A 20,599-nucleotide genomic window follows, 5' to 3' on the forward strand; every position below is an offset into this window, starting at 1 on the left:
TCTTTTTTTAACGAAGGATGTGTATCTGTGTTCATGACTCTGGAAAGTCCTTAATGGATGATGTTCCAATAATTATGCAGTTGGTAACAAAAGTATAAAGCATGCGAAAGATTGACAGCTTGCTGCCTGCATCAAAAGCATTCATTTTAGTCTGTTAAAGAACACTTTAAATAAATGTTCTGCAGTTCCCAGCAAGATATATAAGTATTTTAATCTGGAAAATTTTCAGATGTAAGTAGGTAAGTGGTGTTTTCCCAGCTCTCTTCTTGTGTATGCAAATATTTTCCCCAGGTTTCTTTAAAGGCCATGAGATTATACTGGTATTGCCAAAAAGCTTTACAGTGATTTGTTAAACAGAACTGCTGCACACCGACTCCATAAAATATTATCAGCCTTTTTTAAAAAAATTATCTTAAAACTAAAAAATACTCCATGAAGTATTACATAAGGTGAAAACTTCAAAATGGATACAATGACAAAGGGTTAGTCAGTTTCCGTTCCTGTTCCACAAATCTTGAAATTGCAATAAGGAGTAATTTTATTTGATTAATTGTATAGCAGCAGTAATCAAGCCACTTTTTTTCAAATCTACACCTGGCCAATTCTGACCTTGCTATGATGATCCATATTTGTGTCACCTCAGGATCAATGTACTGCAACACATTCTATATCCTCAAAACCATTGAAACTGATGGAAAGTGTGGCAGCCCACCTAATTAAGTGAAATTTCCTGGAAAAAGCACTTAGCCCAGTGCTCCAGGACTTGCACTAGCTGCCTCCTATTGGTTTCCGGATAGAATTTAAGATGTTGGTTTTGGCCTGCGATAATCTTATCTAACCTCCCTGTCCCCACCCCATGATGTTTGTTTCTATTGCAGTAGCACTCAACGGCCCCAATCAGAGTCTGGGTTCCTTTCTACAAGGAGGCACTGTATATACAAAAAGGAAGACAAAGTATCTTTTCCTTGGAAAGCCTACAATCTAGTTTGCTATTATAGTTGCAAACAAGAGAAACGCTCAAGATGGAGTCCTTTCCCTTTAAAAGAGGGCTGCTAACTGGGCATTCTGATGGAGAGGCCCTCAGTTTTGCAATTCACTCTTCCCTATTTGACTTGAAATAACCCCAATCTGTTGACTTTAAGGGCATACTGTAAAACCCTCCTCTTATTCCAGGCTTCTGAGGGGATAGGGGCAAGCTAAGGGCTAGTGTTTGTGAGTGGGATGGAGTATTTGGGAGAGGGAAGGTGAAGGAAAGGCTGATTTTTTATTTTATTTTCAGCTTATTTTCTGGTTTGTATTTATACTTGTTGGTACAAATGATTATTGTGTTTTTAACAAATGGCACTTACATAAAGTGTGTCTACTCGGTGCTGCATGTATAAATCAGAATAAATAAAATCAAAGAACTTGGTTTTTAATTCACTAATTGACTAGACTATGAACACTCCATGTACAGTTTCTTACTTTCAGCAGCTGGTCCTTGCCATCCAGTTCTTTCTGTAGCATGACTATCACCTGTGTCCTACCCAGCATGACTTCCTCCTTTTCATGTAGCTTCTGTTTCAATGCCTTTAGTAACTAGCCAGGGAAATAAAGGAATTACATTTTACAGGAAAGAAAAATATATATAAAGAGAGACATTTCTTCCATCTTCCCAAAATATCACCTGAGCTGTTCCTCACAGAAGTGCATTACCTATAACCTGCATTTTCTTCCTTGCCTATACTCCTGCAGAGCTGCCCAAATCAAAGCAAGTCAGTGAGTTCCCATTGCCAACATACCTGTTCTAGATCAGCACTGGCATCAGATTTAGCAATTAATTTAAAGAGCTCTTGCTCATGTTTCTGGGCTTGTCCAACCAGTTCCTTTTCCTTTTCCTGGATAATATTCTGAAACATGCGTATCTGAAAACAAATGATAAAAACTAAGTTTGAAACAACGTCTAAAGTACACATACATGCATGAAAGTATCATTAAAAAAATGCTACCAATTAAATGTACTAGTATTGACCATTCCAAGGACCAGATTCCATTCTCAGTTACAGGAGTGTAAATCTAGCATTAGTAAGGTAGAATTTTGCCCCGAGGGTATCACAGTGTAGTGAATGACCATTACAAATATAATGAAAGTATCTGCTTTTGTTTGGCCTCACACATCTTGACCCTCTTGCCTTGGTTGTTTCCCTTACGATTCTTCAACCTTTCACCTCTACACATGCCTGACCTTTAGCCACTTCTATCCTGGCTCTCCCAATCCTTCCCAAATTGAAGCCATGTAGGACAGCTACCTCCCCCTTAACTACTTGTTTTACATTTCCAAATTTGTCTTTCCTGGTCACCTCACAAGTTTCGTCAGGAACAGATATAAAACCACAGCGGCCTGACCATGAATGAATATGAAAAAAAAAATTTCTTTATGAGATGAACAGTCATGTTACCTCCAGTGTCTCAGCTAGATTTTTATTTGAATAATTACATTCTGCATCTTCAAAATAGCTTCTGTAATTTCACCTGGATATATTATTTTTATTTCCTGTCCCAAAATGATTAGCTGTACTGCAGGCCATTAAACAGCTGCAGTGACCTCTGCGGTAAAAATCAGCATTTCTGATGTGGATAACATAATATATAAATATAGTCTGTAAAGCGCTTTGGGAGTATTGGGATGGAAAATACTTTATCAATATAAGGGCTTAATCTTGAAGGTGCTCAGCAAACTCATCTCCCACTGAAATCACTGAGCTGATCTCAGTGGGAGTTGAAGGTATTCAGCACCATACAGGAATGGACACAATTGTTACTACTACTTGTATAATGATTTGCTCTTTCACTTCCACATCTTTAAGGCACTTCAAGACTCTCTTGCCCATTCTCCCCTTAGTTAATCAGCTGTCTCAGTTCTAGCTAAGTTCTTTTATAACTCTATACAGCTCCTTTAGCAGCTGAACAAGAAAGCTGCTTTGATCAAATGAAGCAGGAAAAAAAGCACTAGTTTTATTTAATTGTGCTCAAAAGTGTACCAAGGTACTTCACAGAACAAATAAAAAGGGGAGTTCCTGCTCTGAATTGCTAGTTTTATACATGCTTTTAGGCTAGGGTCTAAACAACTAGGAGAAGGGATGACAAAGAGGACAAGGGTTACAGTAATAGGATGACACTATTTGTCATGGCATGTACACATTTTGGTGATGAATTCTGGGAGGGCAGGCAAAGAGGGACAAGTAGCTTTTCGATTTTAGCTCAGTTCAACTCATATCATCATCATCGTTATCCATTAGATTTCCTCTACCCACCCCGTTTAAATCCCCATTCATTTCAGTGACACAAGCGACCCACAGAACACTAAAAACTGCTTCCTAATTCACTGTTACATAAGCTCTAATTACCATCTAGATCACTGTTGAAGGGATCTTCAAAAAAATCAAGAACTGCAGATGTAAATTAACTGTTGAGATATAGTGGTAACTGGCACATCCACTGTATCAACTCTGGACACCAAAGAATTTACAATTTGTTCACCTACATTTTCTATATACATGGCTTCTCTTTCCTGGAAGTGATCTCTCTCTTTGCTCTGAAGGTTTTTAAGACTCTCAATCTGTTCCTGGAGTAGGCTACATCTTTCTTCGCTATCTCCAACCTTCTTGGTAAGGCTCTGAACTAGAATCTGCATGCTCTGCAGTGAAGACTCTTTCATGGACAGCTGATTCTTTGGAGTGCAAGATATAAGATAATTAGAGAAATGTAACCTGGGCTAAAAATAAATGACAGCATCGTGAATTCATTAGCCTCTACAAAGCTAAAGCTAGCTTAGATTCAGATTTCAACTTTTGTTTTAAGTTGTCAGTGAAATTTGTCAGCTCATTCCAAAATATTACTAAGAATTATTTCAAGTTGTTTTTGCAAGTTAGACTCGAAAAAAGTTATGCACAAATAAAAATTCATCAGTTTAACTGGAACTCATCAGAATAGGACTTTTATTCATATAAGCAATGGGGCAAGACATAGGGGTATGCTCCCTAGTATAATGGAGCAGGATCCTTTGACTCTCGCATCTGGGGGGTGGGGGAAAACCCATATAGGTCTATGCAGATTCGCCACTTCAGATGCCATTAACATAAACATATACTAATGGCATACCTTTAATTCTTCACTAGGGGTAAGTGTTTCTTTGGCAACGTTGCTTGAGTCACATGCTAGCTGCAAATCAATGATATAGGCTTCTTTTTCAGCTAGTTTCTTTTCCTTCTCCGCAAGCATGGCATCCATTTCAGCCCCTCGCTGACGCTGGGCCTCCAATTCAGCAATCTGGGAATGAAAAGAAAGCTATACTTGTAATTTACATGTCTATCACCCACCCTCTTCCAGGTTACTGAGACCATGAAAGTCAAGTTTCTGACATGATCAAATTTTGACTGCAATGGTATAAGTATTGAGCCTGGTATTGGCCCTATTAGCCATGCAATTTCTGCACAGTCAGCATTCCTGCAGCTCTCCATAGCCAACAGAAATGTTCACAGACGAGGCCTCTGTACAGCACAGCTACAGCCTCGGGAAAGCCGTCACTTGTTTACATTTACTACCGTTGTTGCCAAAAAAAAAAAATAATGGGCCACAAACAAAACAGATGTCAGGCAACATTTTGAGCCAAAATCGGAGAGTTGGCAAGCTACCATTATCCCCATCACAGTGCTCCCAATTCCAACTACTTCTAAACCACAGCAACAACAAATTTAAGGCCTAACTCCTCACCAATAAAATGAATGGCAAAACTTCCATTTCCTTCAATGGGTCAGGATCTGGCATTTAGCCTCTACTGATATCTCTACAGGCTATTTTCACAACACATCTGTTCAGTCTTTAAAAGTAATTCTACACTGAGTAGATGAAAACCCCTTGTTAACATCACATAATATCCTACCTTTTTTTGTAGTTCTTCATTTTTGTGTGCGTTCTGGAATTCTAGTTCTTCAACCCTCCGTCTAAGTACTAATAATTTCCCACGGTTAGCTGCAGCATTTTCCTGGTCACCATCTCTAGATACCTATAGAGAAAGAGAGAGATTTTAGCCACTAAAGGCAAAATAAAAGATTTCCACAACTCCACTAATTCAGACAATACTGGAAGGCAAACTGTCATTCTACTTATGAAATACTACCGCACATTTCAGAGTTCCTCTCAGAACCCCCGTATTTTTAACGTCCCAACAAGATACTAAACAAAGAAGCCACAGTATTTATGTCAAGTCTGTGCAAAACCTTCAAAATTTAAGTATATCATGCTGACCACATATGCTGGATGGACATGCATTATCCTGTTAAAAAAAAAAAAAGTCCACACATTTCTCCTGGCAAACACAACCCACATAGCCAGAAAAGAACAGAAAAGGAAAGGGATGGAGAGAAGTGGAAAAGGGTTATTTTTTTTAGAGGATATATCAAACTATCCTGAATGAAACATTACTATCTGAAATTCTGGTAAAAAAATGGACTAGATAACTAATTTGTAGAAATTATTTATAATTTACAAGTCACAAAACATGCATCTACAAATCTGACAAGCTAATTATATGCTTTCCAAGCAAGGACCAGTGATCTTCATCACAGATCACAACTATATTAGTAGGTTAACTGTTAAATTACCAACCACCATATGCTTTGGAAGACATGCATAAAATCTATTAGCCCTTTAAAGTTATGTCCAATTTCAGCATAGTTTTCTAAAACAAAAAAAAAAAATCTATAAAGTATTAATAGAATTGTTTTACAAGCTGCATGTACAATTGTACTAATGTGTCAAACGTCATGCTGTTTTAAAGAAATACTGATATTTTTAAAACATTTTTAAACCCGTTTATGATAAAACTTCAATGACTGAAATGAAAGATTCTTATCTAATTTAATTTGCCATTTGTGTATTTTTCACATTTGGCCTTGGATAATAAAAGCTGACTAGTCCCCTTCACTTTTGCAAGTAGTTATTTTTAGGGCTGTCGATTAATTACAGTTAACTCACACGATTAACTCAAAAAATGAATCACAATTAATTGCACTGTTAAACAATAAAATACCAATTTAAATTTATTAAATATTTGAGGTTTTCCACATTTTCACATATTAGTTTCAATAACATAGAATACAGAGTGTACAACGCTTACTTTATTACTATATTATTTTTATTACAAATATTTGCACTGTAAAAACAACAAAATAGTATTTTTCAATTCACCTCATATAAGTACTGTAGTGCAATCTGTTTATCCTGAAAGTGTAACTTACAAATGTAGATTTTTATTTTTTTTTTTTTGCTATGTAACTGCACTCAAAAACAAAACAATGTAAAACTTTAGAGCAGTAGTTCTCAAACTTCGTTGCACCATGACCCCCTTCTGACAACAAAAATTACTACACAACCCCAGGAGGGGGGGACCAAAGCCTGAACCTGCCCGAGCCCAGCCACCCCAGGTGGGAGGGCCAAAGCCCAAGCGTCACTGCTCCAGGCGGGGGGCCCAAAGCCCCAGCAAGTGTAATGCCAGCCCTGGCAACCCCATTAAAATGGGGTCGTTATCATTTCTGGGATTCCAACCCACAGTTTGAGACCCGCAGCTTTAAAGCCTACAAGTCCACTCAGCCCTACTTCCTGTTCAGCCAATCGCTAAGACAAACAAGTTAGTTTACATTTATAGGAAATATTGCTGCCTGCTTCTTATTTACAATGCCACCTGAAAGTGAGAATAGGCATTTGCATGGCACTTTTGTAGCTAGTGTTGTAACGTATTTAAATGCCAGATATGCTAAACATTTGTATGTCCCTTCATGCTTCGACCACCATGTTTCCATGCTGATGATGTTCGTTAAAAAAACAGTGTGTTAATTAAATTTGAGACTGAACTCCTTGGGGGAGAATAGTATGTCTCCTGCTCTGTTTTATCCGCATTCTGCCATATATTTCATGTTACAGCAGTCTCGGAGGCTGACCCACCACATGTTCGTTTTAAGAACACTTTCACAGCAGCTTTGACAAAACGCAAAGAAGGTAGTAATGTGAGATTTCTAAAAATAGCTACAGCACTCGACCCAAGATTTAAGAATCTGAAGTGCCTTCCAAAATCTGAGAGGGACGAGGTGCGGAGCATGCTTTCAGAAGTCTTAAAAGAGCAACACTCCAATGCGAAAACTACAGAACCCGAACTACCAAAACAGAAAATCAATCTTCTGCTGGTGGCATCTGACTCAGATGATAAAAATGAACATGTCAGTCCCCTCTGCTTTGGATCTTTATTGAGCAGAACCCATCATCAGCATGGACGCAAGTCCTCTGGAATGGTGGTTGAAGCATGAAGGGACATAGGAATCTTTAACGCATCTGGCATATAAATATCGTGCGACGCCAGCTACAACAGTGCCATGTGAATGCCTGTTCTCACTTTCAGGTGACACTATAAACAAGACGCGGACAACATCATCTCCTGCAAATTGTAACCAAACTTGTTTGTCTAAGCGATTGGGTTGAATGGACTTGTAGGCTCTAAAATTTTACATTGTTTTGTTTTTGAATGCAGGGGGTTTTCTGTACATATTTGTAAATTCAACTTTCATGATAGAGAGATTGCATTACAGTACTTGTATTAGGTGAATTGAAAAATTATTTCTTTCGTTTTTTACAGTACAAATATTTCTAATAAAAATAAATGTAAAGTGAGCACTGTACACTTTGTATTCTATGTTGTAACTGAATATATTTAAAAATGTGAATAATATTGAAATAAATGGTATTCTATTATTAACAGCGTGATTAATCACAATTAATGTTTTTAATTGCACGATTAATCGCGATTAATTTTTTTAAACACTTGACAGCTCTAGTTACTTTCTAACCAGTTTCCTTTTCTAGTTCTCATATGTAAGCAAGATGGAGGAAAATGTGGGGTGCAAACTTTCAAAGGGAATCATTATTCCTTTAAAAAGTTTCCATTACATTTTGAATGGAATGTCTATGCAAACTCTTCTTAACTTTTGTAAAAAGCTATAAAAAAAAAGTGGATGGGTGGATGAATATACAAGATGGATGGAAAACACACACACACAGCGCCTTAATTTGACCTAACTAGTTCATCTCAGATCCTGGATTTTAAAATCAGGTCCACCCATGCAGATCTGATTACAGGATCGTGGTAAACTGAAGTCTAACTTTAAAAGTGGAAGGACAAACTCACTCTCTTTGTTTGCTCTGCTTTTTTCTCCTGTCCTTCTGATCCTGATAATTGCTTCTTAAGTTCTTCCAGTTGTGAGGTTAGTGATGTTACCTTGGCTTTGTTCTGCAGCTTTATTTTTGAAAACTTGGCTTCAGAAGCTTCTTTTTCTTCCTACCAACATCAGAGTATATATATAAAATCATAAATCTAAAACAGTTACCAAGAACTCCTACCTCCACAAGGACATTTTAACTTCTTGTTCAGAAGCCCTGCAACTATAAAGCAGTCGGATAAAATTCCTTTCATTACAGCGAAGTGTCTGCACTGGGCTATATGATACTCACAGGTATTGAAACTTAAGGGGCAGCGTCACACTAAAAATTATATATTAAAGAAATTTTCCTTTCCTTTCTTAGTAATACTACTTCAAGGCCTAAACCTTCAAAAGTACAGTGATTTGGAGAACCTTAATTTTCAGATGCCCCACTGCAGACACCTAAAGGGCCCTAATTTTTGTAAGGCAGGTGACTCAGCTTACACTATCTCAGCTTTTTACTCAGCTGGGACAATGTAACTGGGATGAGGTGCTCCACTTCCTTGATGACAAACTAAATACTACACTGATATTATGAATGCTGTTCACTTGATTATTTGTGCCTCTGGTCAGCTACATTTAGATTCACAACACTGCAGTGGAACGTTTAATTAAAAATAGTTTGGTTTGATTTGTTTTAACAAAAAATATTTGTTCAATATTAGGTTTTGTAAAAGGCCATCTCTTGAAACTTATTTTTAGACTAACATGAAAATGTCCCATTAAAACAGAAGGGTGAAAACATATCTTTCAAGAACTCACTACAAATATAAGCTCTAATCGAAGAAATTAATGGTGAAAATCCCTCAACAGTCTATAGGGCATCTAGTATTAATTCCTTCCATTTACTGTGGCCATAAATCAAGGGTGACATGCAGTACTATAAGGAATACAGAAATTATGATTGAAGGAAATTTGGAGGAAAAAGTAATTTTTTTTATCTAAAGCAGCTCAGTCTGGGATAAGTCTGCATCCTAACCAAATGCGAAACAATATTTTGGACAATATTAGCCTAAAAGGAGGAAAAAGTCCCTGTCCAGCTTTGCACAACCTTCAATTTGAAACTGATAATAGTCCCCCACATTTATCAAGAGCATCTGTTCTTTCTTGGTGATTGCCTATGTAATACCCGAAGCTGGTTAAAATTCTGGAGACCGGAGGTAAATTGGTAGGAAGCTGTAACGTATCCCCATGGACCTGCAAACTGTGATCACTGCTTCCTTAGTCCCTAATATTGATATAACTGACTCTTAAGCCTGTTTTTAGGAAAACAGCTTATTCACCCAAGAAAACATAACTGCAGTTCATTTTCTTCTGTAGCTGAACAGTCAGTCACATTGATGTGTACACACAGTACCTTTAACTGATTATCTCTATTCCGAAGTTCATTATCCTTCTCTCTGATAAGTTCTTTGAGCTGCGTTACCAGCTGTTCAGTACGTGTCAGCTGTTCAGTCAAATCAGCCACCGACATGTTTGCTGCATCTTGCGAGCCATGAGCCTACAGACATTAAGTATACTTTTGAACAGACAAAATGGTGCAGACAGTGCTAGCTGTGCACAAATCACAGTCATCAGCTTTTCAGCCAACCCAATCAAATTTAGGCAGAGGGTAGTATTTTTAAAACTTAAACATATTGACTAGACAGCTTCAGGATAATTTGTCAAATATGAGCCACAGAAGCAGCACTGAAATGAAACCCTCGTAACTGAAATCTCTGTAACACAGATTGTTCCCTTCAGTGCAAACTAAACTGTACTACAATATAGTGGGGACACTATGCTGTTATAACCTGACATGGTAAAGCAACCCGTTTGTTTTTCCCCTTCCATTACTCTCTCTGTCTTTACATTCTGAATTCCTTGGAACAGAGACTGTCCCTTTTTGTCTGCCCGGAAAGCAGCTAGCACATTGTAGGTGCCACCATAAACAATAAAAATCTCTCATTTCCAGTCAATTCCACTGCAAAATTAGAAGCCACCTCAACTGAAGTGTGATCACTTGCCAAAAGAAGGCTTGACAGCAGAAATCTAGGCTGTGGGTGGAACGCATGCACCTGTCAGGACAAGGCTCAAGGGAGAGTTCTTGAAAATATCCAAGGAATCCACACCACCCTACCTTTTTAAAACAACAGAACCAGCTGAATAACTAAAAAAAGTAAGGGGAGAAAAGAGTCATTTCTCCTCCCTATCACCACAAAAAATTGTTTAAAAAAAAAGTTGGCACAAAATTACAGCACTAATTACTTTACAAATCCATTTGTGTTGCTTTTAGAAACTTTTCTTGTATAGAAGCATGAGAAGTGATACACAGAGATTTTTACCCATTACTAGAAGAGATTAATAGTTTCACTGAACGTTGCCTAATTTTAGATACCTGACAGTACTTTCAGCAGAAGAGAGAAAAACTCTTCCCATTACAAGCTATAAGATTCATATCATTATATATAATAATCTTGAAAATGGCAAAAATAATCCAAAGCCTCAAGTGTCATACATTTTAAAGCTAATACTGATGGTTAAATAGACAGTATGATTTTAATTCTTGAGGTTCTCTGCTGGTGTTAATGCAACTAATGATATGTACAGCCAAGTGCTAGCCTGCAAAAAGGGATTAATTTAATGTTTACATGGCTTCTGCTGATCTTTTCTTAACTCAAGATAAACACATTGAAAGTGAGTAGTGTAGTTGTGGCTAGACTCTGAGGATTAAAGCTAATTGGACTGGGAGCATAAAGCCACCATTACCTTTAGTGACTACCTTAGAAGAATAGGTTAAGCAAGTTAAACAACAGCCCTTGCAAAAAAGCAAATTATTATTATTACTACCACATCTTGAATTGAAATTTTTAAAATTCACAAGTTTTTTAAAAAAATCAGCACTTAACAACGTTTTTGTTTTGTTTTTTAAAATACTTACTACTGCTTTAGGGGATGAATCATCTCCAGTGCCCCATTTCCACATAGTTTCAAGATGGCTGTGAGAAGAATAAGGAAATATAATGATATTGCAATGAATATCAGTACCACTTAGACTTGTTTTCTGGTATTTTTTTCTCCAGACCTTTCAGTTCAAGATTATTCCCATTTGCTGAAACCTGATAGGAACTTTGACACCCAAGTTACATCACGAGTTGCTATTGATTATTAAGAAAGTACTGTTTAATTCTTTTGTTCATTATGTTACTTCTGCAGACAGGGAAGCCGCCGTAAAGTACCAATGTTATCATTCCAAATATTTTTGGAAATTAAACAGCAAAAGACAATCTTAAAAATGTAAGTGCCTTAAAGTACTTTTTGGCACTAGTGCTATTTCCACCTATAAATAAAAGATACAGACTGTACTCAGGTTTCAGAGTAGCAGCCGTGTTAGTCTGTATTCGCAAAAAGAAAAGGAGTATTTGTGGCACCTTAGAGACTAACAAATTTATTTGAGCATAAGCTTTCGTAAGATACAGCTCACTTCATCGGATGCATTCAGTGGAAAATACAGTGGGAAGACTTATATACATAGAGAACATGAAACAATGGGTGTTACCATACACACTGTAACCAGAGCGATCACTTAAGGTGGGCTATTACCAGCAGTAGAGCGGGGGGGGGGGGGACTTTTGTAGTGATAATCAAGGTGGGCCATTTCCAGCAGCTGACAAGACCATCTGAAGAACGGGAGGGGGTGAGGGTCTGAGGAACAGTGGGGGGTGGGGGGGGGAGAAATAACATGGGGAAATAGTTTTACTTCGTGTAACGACCCATCCACTCCCAGTCTCTATTCAAGCCTAAGTTAATTGTATCCAGTTTGCAAATTAATTCCAGTTAAATTCCAATTAAGGCTTGAATAGAGACTGGGAGTGGATGGGTCATTACTCAAAGTAAAACTATTTCCCCATGTTTATTCCCCCCCCACTCCCCACTGTTCCTCAGACCCCCACCCACCCCCTGTTCCTGAGACGTTCTTGTCAACTGTTGGAAATGGCCCACCTTGATCATCACTACAAAGGGTTTTTTTCCCCTCCCGCTCTTCTGCAGGTAATAGCTCACCTTAAGTGATCACTCTGGAAACAATGGGTGTTACCATACACACTGTAACATGTTCTCTATGTATATAAATCTCCCCACTGTATTTTCCACTGAATGCATCCGATGAAATGAGCTGTATCTCACGAAAGCTTATGCTCAAATAAATTTGTTAGTCTCTAAGGTGCCACAAGTACTCCTAGACTGTACTCAGTTTGCCATCATATAACCTGACCTTAGACTCATGCTGTATTTGCCTCTGCAGTATGATAAATATTATTCCAATTCATATTTCTACAGAATGAACAGATTGCTGTGCACAAAAAATAAAGACATTGTGACTTTCTGTGACCTCCGTGACTTCTACAGGGGCCAATGTGGCTGACCCCAGGGCTGGCCACTCAGCTGGCTCGGGGACCAGTTGTTCAGGTGGACCCTGGGGACAGCCACAGCAGCCGCAGCCCCAGGCAGCGGTCCCCGGCCAGCCAGAACAGCTGCAGTCCACGGCTAACCAGCCGGCACAGCCACTGTCTGCAGCCCCCAACAGGTCACGATCCGTGAATTTTTGTTTTTTGCACGTGACCTGTCCATGACTTTTACTAAAAATACCCATGACTACATCGTAGCCTTGACTATGGCATATCACACTGTACAACAACTGAGCATCTCCCACTCATATGCCTAAGGGCCTAAATCTTGGGAAGGGCACTAACTAGGAACTGCAGGTGCTCAGCACCTCTCTGGTTCAGACCTAAACACAAGCTTTCAAAGAGCCCGATACCTAAATTATAAGTAATTTTTAAATTTAGTAGCCAACTTGATACTATGCAGCTTTGGGGGCTCCTCTATTTCAAACATTTCAAGGCCCTTGAAATGTTTCTCCCCTTGATGCAGGAGTTACTCACACTAGTGGCTCTGCCACACATTGCAAGTTCAGGCCTTCCTGAATTTTATCACATCTTTCTAAAGCAAGTTTCCTATCAGATCCATTTTGTCAGCATGTACATGAAAGCTAATCCCACAGTACAGGCAGCTCAAATGTAAACGTATATGTACCGCAGCACTAAGAACATCTGGCTCGTCTGACAGAATTCAGTTAACTCTTCAAGAGAGGCCTGTGCTATAATTTATCACATTTGGTTTGATGGCCTGCATTAAGAATACTACACACATCTTGCTGTACTTCTGACTTTGGACAGTCTTCAAGTTGCAACAACAAATGAGAAACCAAACAGCATCTGTTCAGTCACCTGTCCCACAAGCAACGCTTTTCAATGGAATGTAATTTGCCTTTTCAAAACTGCATGCACAGGTTTCAGTAAAAGCACAGCAGAACAGCTGTGCTTCTGAATTCAGCAGATCAGTTCATTAAAAATGCTGGCACATACTTTATCTGAAAGGAAATGACGAATGAGAGCACAGATTGTTATTAAAGCTGAGAATTTACCACTGCTGAGCTAGAAGCAGGGACCAGAGTGTTATGCAGGAATCATAACAGTCTCTTCTGGCTTTAAAAACCTATGAATCAAAGAGGGACCTGGATGTGGATATCATTACTTTTTTTTTTTTTTTTTTTTTAAACTCTCTTCCTGCATCCCTCTTGAGTCACAAGACCCAATTTTGCCCTCAATAATACCTATGCATTCCTAGTAAAATGAAAGGTTATAATGAAGGCAGAATCTGGCTCAGTGTAGCTTGGGACTGGGTGTAAATTTCTTATACTTGTAAATGCTTTAGAACCCAACAAGCATTAGCTGATGCAGCAAGTTTAGTTCACTACATACCACATCCCCTTGGATACCCTGACCAATACTTTTGACATGTTATTTACATTACGGATGTTAATTAAGGAGCTTTCAGGAAGGGCAAGTGTACCAAAAACAAGTTGGGCAGCACACCTGCATTGGACTCTCTTTACCTATCAAGTCCAATTGGGAGATACTGATGGGGGTTGTTTTTCTTAAATCAGCCAGAAGAAATGATTTTTAGGAGTATAAGCATCAAGTTTATAAGAACTGAACCCTTAGGAATCAAATCCTGGCTGACAACTCAATTCTTTCTCCTTCCAAAGTAGTTAAATGGAGCTCCACTTAGTTTACCATTTACCATGCATTTTTCAGATGTGACCTTAACCAGAAAATGCCTGTCTGCTATATAGAACATTAATTATCTATAGGCCCCAATGTTCTTAGTGACCATTCCTGAAGTTATAGAAGTTCTGATTTCCGCTGTCTTTCCATATCAATTCCAAACTCCTCACACTCATTTTCAAATCTCTGCACAGCCCCAGTACAGCGTCCATCTGAATCCTTATTAACTCAACTCATGCACTCTGCTTTGACAACATCTTTGATTTAACTGGACTATACACCACTTTCCACTTTTTGCCAGGAAAACCTCTTCTCCACCATGGAAAATTGGGGAAAGCCCACAAAATCTTAACAGATCTTGGGGCCTCAGCAGTTTCTCCCGTGCCTCCATACAGCCTCTGGGACATCACATTGGTCTCCACTGAACCATGGAAGCAGTACGGCCTGAATTGAGTGGTTACTGTAATACACCACGAGAGGAAGGAGCAAAAATGATTGCTAACGAGGGTCCCACTCCTACAAACACTCACATGTGCTGTACGCATGTGGAAGTGTCACTTATGTATTTGTAAAATTGCCCCAACCCTAAATATCACTTACAGAAATAGCTTTATATGCATGAGTAATCATTTAATTGTCCTCAAGGGGCTGTCAGGGAATTATGTGCTTCTCTCTGACCCTCTTCCATAAGTATGGGGATGGCAAAGAAGGATGCCCTAAAAGGTACTCCTTTCTACCCCAACTCTAGATGTGAATGGTAGTTCTCCCCATTCACCAGTGAGGGCAAAAAAGCACACTATGTACAATGGTGGAATTTGTAAGTAAGATCCTCCTAAGTGTTTTTAATGTAAAATATCCTTTATTTTGTACTTGATATGTGTAAATTTATGGGGGAAATATACACTTTTAATAGTTTGTTCATTGCCATAGCATTATCTTGCTTCCATTCTCTTCACATTCAGTGAATCCTAAATTTGATGGTGCCTGCTTGGGCAGTTATTCCTCCACTTTGTGTCTGATGCCAAAAAACTATTTTAAAAGACAACATTGTGGTTGAGAATATGAATGAAGTCAGCAAACTCAAGATTATGAAACCTACAGCAAAAGGTAACTCAGATATTTGTGTGTATGGTGCATTCTACATTACTGAGTACCTTCTTTTATTTCTTACATTAACACACATGGAGTAATTAAGCACATGTATTTGAGCGTGTAGGGCACCAGAAACACAGCATGTTTCCATACATCTGGAGCTCCATCCTTAAATATGCTCAGTTAATGGAAAGCTGTACTGTTATGTTTGTTATCAAACAAATGTTATCTGTAAATCAAGATTTCTCCACAAATGCCAAAAGGCTTTTGTCCTCATTGAGAATGGTCATGGAAAATCAGACGCTCAAAAAAATCTGGACACTATATTAAAAACATTACAAAATTGTCTTTAATGTATTAAAACTAATACCTAATATTAAAACTAATAGGGTGTCAGACTGAACAGTTCAACCTTAGGCTAAGAACAAACAAAAGTAGTCAACCTAAGGGTATTTAAGTTTTCAGCCCCAGAACACAGGCTTATGAAGAGAAACAGTGATGTTTTAATCTAAAGTTATTTTTGATTGTTTTGTATATCTTTTACTATTCTGAACGAAGGGTCATAAGTTAGGAATGACAAGTAGGCTGACTAGTTGTAAATAGGGGAGATAATTATTCAAAATGGTCCTCTTGGCCTACACATGTTTATCTGACTTCAAGCCTACTACAAGTTGCAAGTACACCCGAAATTAATACATCTGAAAAATTAGAAAACACTTTGTTCACAGTATGAAGTTTATAGCACTTGGTAGTTAGTTTCATTATTTCTCTTCTATAGTAACTTCACTTTCATTGTCCACACAAGGTTTTCACAAAGCAGCAGGGAAGAAAGACCTTTTTCAAAAAATAAGAAAATACAACTGTAAAGCTACAGTGGAATTCAGGTGGGTGTGTAGTGCCTGGAATTACATGCAACTTTTACTTTCTTGTCTTTTAAATCCTTGGCAAAGTTCCATGTTGAAGTGTCCCTTTAATTAAAAATAGAAACATACTGAGTGGACACCAGAGCATGTGAATAGATATACATTTTTCTAACTTCTCCCATTTTCACCCTGGCTTCCCCTTAAGTTTTCCATGACAAAGATGTAGCCTTAATTATACTTCTGGAATGTGTGTATGGTATGAGAGAACAAAATCCTCAAACAGGCACCACTCCACTCTATAATCTGCAAGCCAAGTATCTCCACTCATCTATAAATCCTTCTTCTATAGATCCTCAGCTTTCACTGGAAAGAATATAGATTTGGTGTTTTTTCTGCTTTCTCCAATTTCTTTTTGTGTGACTAACAAATTACACTTGTAAAGACTTGAATTTAGTCCAATTTCTGCACTGTTTATAGCCATTACCGGACAGACTCTAAGACTCTCCAACATACACAGCTTTATAATTTACTTAATAATTTAACAGAAGTGCCGTCACCGTTCCCTCAATATCTCCAATGCTTCCTTCACCCATGCTACACTGGGCATGCCCTTTTTTGTGAGATGCCCCAGGAATTCAGATGCAATGGATTACACATCTCCTGAATATTTCCTGTTCAATCATGACTATACCACAGTCCTAGGAGCCCACTGCAGCTCTAGCCTGAGCCTATAACCAAGGCAACAGATACACTACAGTGGGCACCCTTTCCTAACCGGGTTTCCAGGGCACATGCCATGTTTGGGGGCGGAAGGGCGGTGTGAACCCAGGCCGTACTGAAGCCGCGTGTCCCAGCACCGGCCAGTCCCTTCCCAGCCAGGGCGCCACGGAGCAACGCAACAAGAGCGTCCCGAGTTATCATCAGGAGACTAGAGGGCACCGCCGAGTGCTGCCGCCGGCCCAGCCACTAGGTCCTTGGGGGCGGACGGGGCCTGGCTGCAGACCATGGGAGCCCGATCTCCGCCCCTCCCCCCAGGCCGGACCGGACCGGACCCGGCTGAGGAGGAGTCACCCTTCCCCAGCTGCGCCCAGGCCGGTCCGGGACCCGATGCCGCTCACCTGCGGGGGGGGGGGGGGGCGGGGAAATCCGGGCCCCGCTCACCTGCGAGCCGCGGGGGGGGGGGGGCGGGGAAATCCGGGCCCCGCTCACCTGCGAGCCGCACCGGAGAAGGGGGGAGCGGGGCCGGGCCGCGAGGGTATCCGGGGAGGGGGAGCGCGCCCTAAGGGCGGCGGTGCCGGCTGCAGCAGCGGGGGCTCCGGCTCCTCCTCTTCGGCCCGGCCCAGGTGCTGCAGGGACAACAACTCACCACCATCCCGGCGTCAGCAGCACCACGGCCGGGCATACGTCAGCGCGTCGTCGCCTCCCAGAGCGCAGCCAATGGCGAGACGCCCCCCGCTCCCAGTCGCGTCATCGCCCCCTGGAGTGCGCGCGGGGGAGGGCAGCTGCTGGGGGTGGAGCCTCCGCCAGGCGGGCGGGGCTTGCACAAAGGGCCGGGGGAGCTGTCAAGGGGCGAAGGGAAGTAGGTGGGGGTGTGAAGGGAGGGGAAAGTCAAGCGTCGTTTCCTCTGGGGGGCTCAGGGGTTGGCATCCCTGACCCCATATCCAGGGCATGGCATGGGGCAGGCAGGGGTCGCGCTTGTCCTTGCTGAGCAGATGTTCCTCACACAGACTCTGGTCCCAGCACTGTGTCACCATAAGTGCCTGTGCCACCTTCTGTGCCTCAGTTTCCCCATCAATCAAACAGGGATAACAATCCCTTTACAAGATCCTGGAGGCCCTCCTCACCGGCAAGGCTGGCTGTGTCTCAGCACCTTGTGGGCCTGTGTATCTGGACCATCTTTTTATTTATATAACAGCACTTACATATGCGCCATGTGCAATCAGTACAAAGCTGACAGGATCCCTGATCATTTAGTTCAGCCACCCAAACTCCTTTTCACAGAAACGTAGGCATATGGGCCTAGTGCTGACTTCATTCCCATTGACTTTAACAGGAGTGGTCAGTGGTCAGAACTTCTGAACAATGGGCCCTATATATTTTAACTGTAGGCAAAACACCTGGCTGGATTTGGATCTATGCTTCCAGGGAGATTAGTTTACTGATGCTTAGTTCTTTTAAATTAAACCCTCAGGCAAAACAAACAAACGGACACCTAAAGGAAGGAGCTGTTGCACAATCAAAGTGAAACATTTCCTCTCTGAAAAAGGAAAATACAGATTAAAAAAAGCAACAATGTTAGGAGAAATGGTCACAAGAGCAGTAAAGATGATTTATGCTAGTTTAACAGTTTAAACAAGGCAAAAGCTCCATCTTCTGGCATATAAATGTATTTAATCCTCTGCATGCATCCAATGAAGTGGGTTTTAGCCCATGAAAGCTTATGCCCAAATACATTTTTTAATCTTTTCTCCTATGTCAGGTTTTCTAAACCTTTTATCATTTTTGTTGCTCTCCTCTGGGCCCTCTCCAATCTGCCCACAGTTTTCGTAAAATGTGGTGTCCAAAAGTGAATACAATACTTCTGCTCAGGTCTCTCCAGTGCTGAGTAGAGTAGGACAATTACCTCCTTTATTTAACAAAAGACTGTCCTGTTAATACACCCTCATCTGCCTTTTTCTCAACTGCATCACATTGACTCATATTCAATTTGTGACCCACTAGAACTCCCAGATCCTTTTCAGCAGTCCAAGCACCTAGCCATTATTCCCCATTTTGTAGTTGTGCTTTTGATTTTTCCTTTCTAATTGTAGTATTTTGCAATTGCTGTTATTGAATTTCAACTTGTTGATTTCAGACCAATTCTTCAATTTATCACGGTCATTTAGAATTCTAATCCTTCCTCCAAAATGCTTGCAACCCTTCCCAGTTTGGTGTCATCCACAAATTTTATAAGCATACTCTCCACTCCATTATCTAAGTTATTAATGAAAATATTGACTAGTACCAGACCCAGGAAAGACCCCCTGCAGAATCTCACTAGATACAGTGAATCATTGATAACTATGCTTTGAGTACAGTCTTTCAACCAGTTATTCACCCACCTTATAGTAATTTCATATAGACCATATTTCCCTAGATTGCTTACGAGAATTCATGTGGGAAAGTGTCAAAAGACCAGTCCTTGCTTACAGACAGCCCCCCAACCTGAAGAAAATATTCTCCAGCAACCACACATCACACAACAAAAACACTAACCCAGGAACCTATCCTTGCAACAAAGCCCGATGCCAACTCTGTCCACATATTTATTCAAGTGACACCATCATAGGATCTAATCACATTAGCCACACCATCAGGGGCTCGTTCACCTGCACATCTACCAATGTGATATATGCCATCATGTGCCAGCAATGCCCCTCTGCCATGTACATTGGCCAAACTGGACGGTCTCTACGCAAAAGAATAAATGGACACAAATCTGACATCAGGAATCATAACATTCAAAAACCGGTAGGAGAACACTTCAACCGCTCTGACCACTCAGTAAAAGATTTAAGGGTGGAAATTTTGCAACAGAAACGCTTCAAAAACAGACTCCAGTGAGAAACTGCTGAGCTTGAATTAAAATGCAAACTAGATACCATTAATTGGGTTTGAATAGATACTGGGAGTGGCTGCATCATTACACATATTGAATCTATTTCCCTATGGTAAGTATCCTCACACCTTCTTGTCAACTGTCTAAATGGGCCATCTTGATTATCACTACAAAAGTTTTTTTCTCCTGCTGAAAATAGCTCATCTTAATTAATTAGCCTCTTACAGTTTGTATAGCAACTTCCACCTTCTCTGTATGTGTATATATATATATATATCTTCTTACTATATGTTCCATGCTATGCATCCGATGAAGTGGGCTGTAGCCCATGAAAGCTTATGCTCTAATAAATTTGTTAGCCTCTAAGGTGCCACAAGTACTCCTGTTCTTTTTTGAAGATAAATCATATTTATTTGTTTCCCCTTATCTATTAGACTAATAACTCTGTCAAAGAGTGAAAGTAGATTGGTTTGGCATTATTTGTTCTTGACAAATATCTGCTAGCTATTCTTTATAACCCTACTAACCTTTAGGTGATTACAAATTGATTGTTTAATAATTTGTTTCAGTATCTTCCCAGGCATTGAAATTAGATTGATTGGTCTCTAATTCCCTAGGTCCTCTTTGTTCTCCATTTTAAAGATATGAACT

The 20,599-nt window shown here is 40.0% G+C and overlaps 1 protein-coding gene across 11 annotated transcripts in view; it reads right to left on the minus strand.

The window, feature by feature from the left end:
• The window catches only part of LOC119856943 (golgin subfamily B member 1-like), a 69,120-nt gene extending 51,302 nt beyond the window's left edge, over positions 1–17,818 (minus strand). For 6 of the 11 annotated variants that reach the window (XM_043517574.1, XM_043517567.1, XM_043517565.1 and 3 more), the window contains exons 1-8: positions 11,209–11,292; positions 9,646–9,789; positions 8,216–8,365; positions 4,922–5,044; positions 4,141–4,308; positions 3,524–3,709; positions 1,782–1,904; positions 1,465–1,578 (exon numbers count right to left, since the gene is read on the minus strand). In XM_043517574.1, the coding sequence (XP_043373509.1) occupies positions 1,465–1,578; positions 1,782–1,904; positions 3,524–3,709; positions 4,141–4,308; positions 4,922–5,044; positions 8,216–8,365; positions 9,646–9,789; positions 11,209–11,253 (1,053 nt within the window). In that variant the 5' untranslated portion in view covers positions 11,254–11,292. Of the gene's footprint in view, positions 1–1,464; positions 1,579–1,781; positions 1,905–3,523; positions 3,710–4,140; positions 4,309–4,921; positions 5,045–8,215; positions 8,366–9,645; positions 9,790–11,208; positions 11,293–17,511 lie in introns of those variants that run through there. The other 5 variants (XM_043517572.1, XM_043517570.1, XM_043517575.1 and 2 more) reach the window with 4 other exon arrangements.
• Positions 17,819–20,599: the final 2,781 nt, after the last annotated feature.

The sequence above is a fragment of the Dermochelys coriacea genome, chromosome 6 (genome assembly GCF_009764565.3).
Source record: "Dermochelys coriacea isolate rDerCor1 chromosome 6, rDerCor1.pri.v4, whole genome shotgun sequence".
Lineage (NCBI taxonomy): Eukaryota > Metazoa > Chordata > Testudines > Dermochelyidae > Dermochelys > Dermochelys coriacea.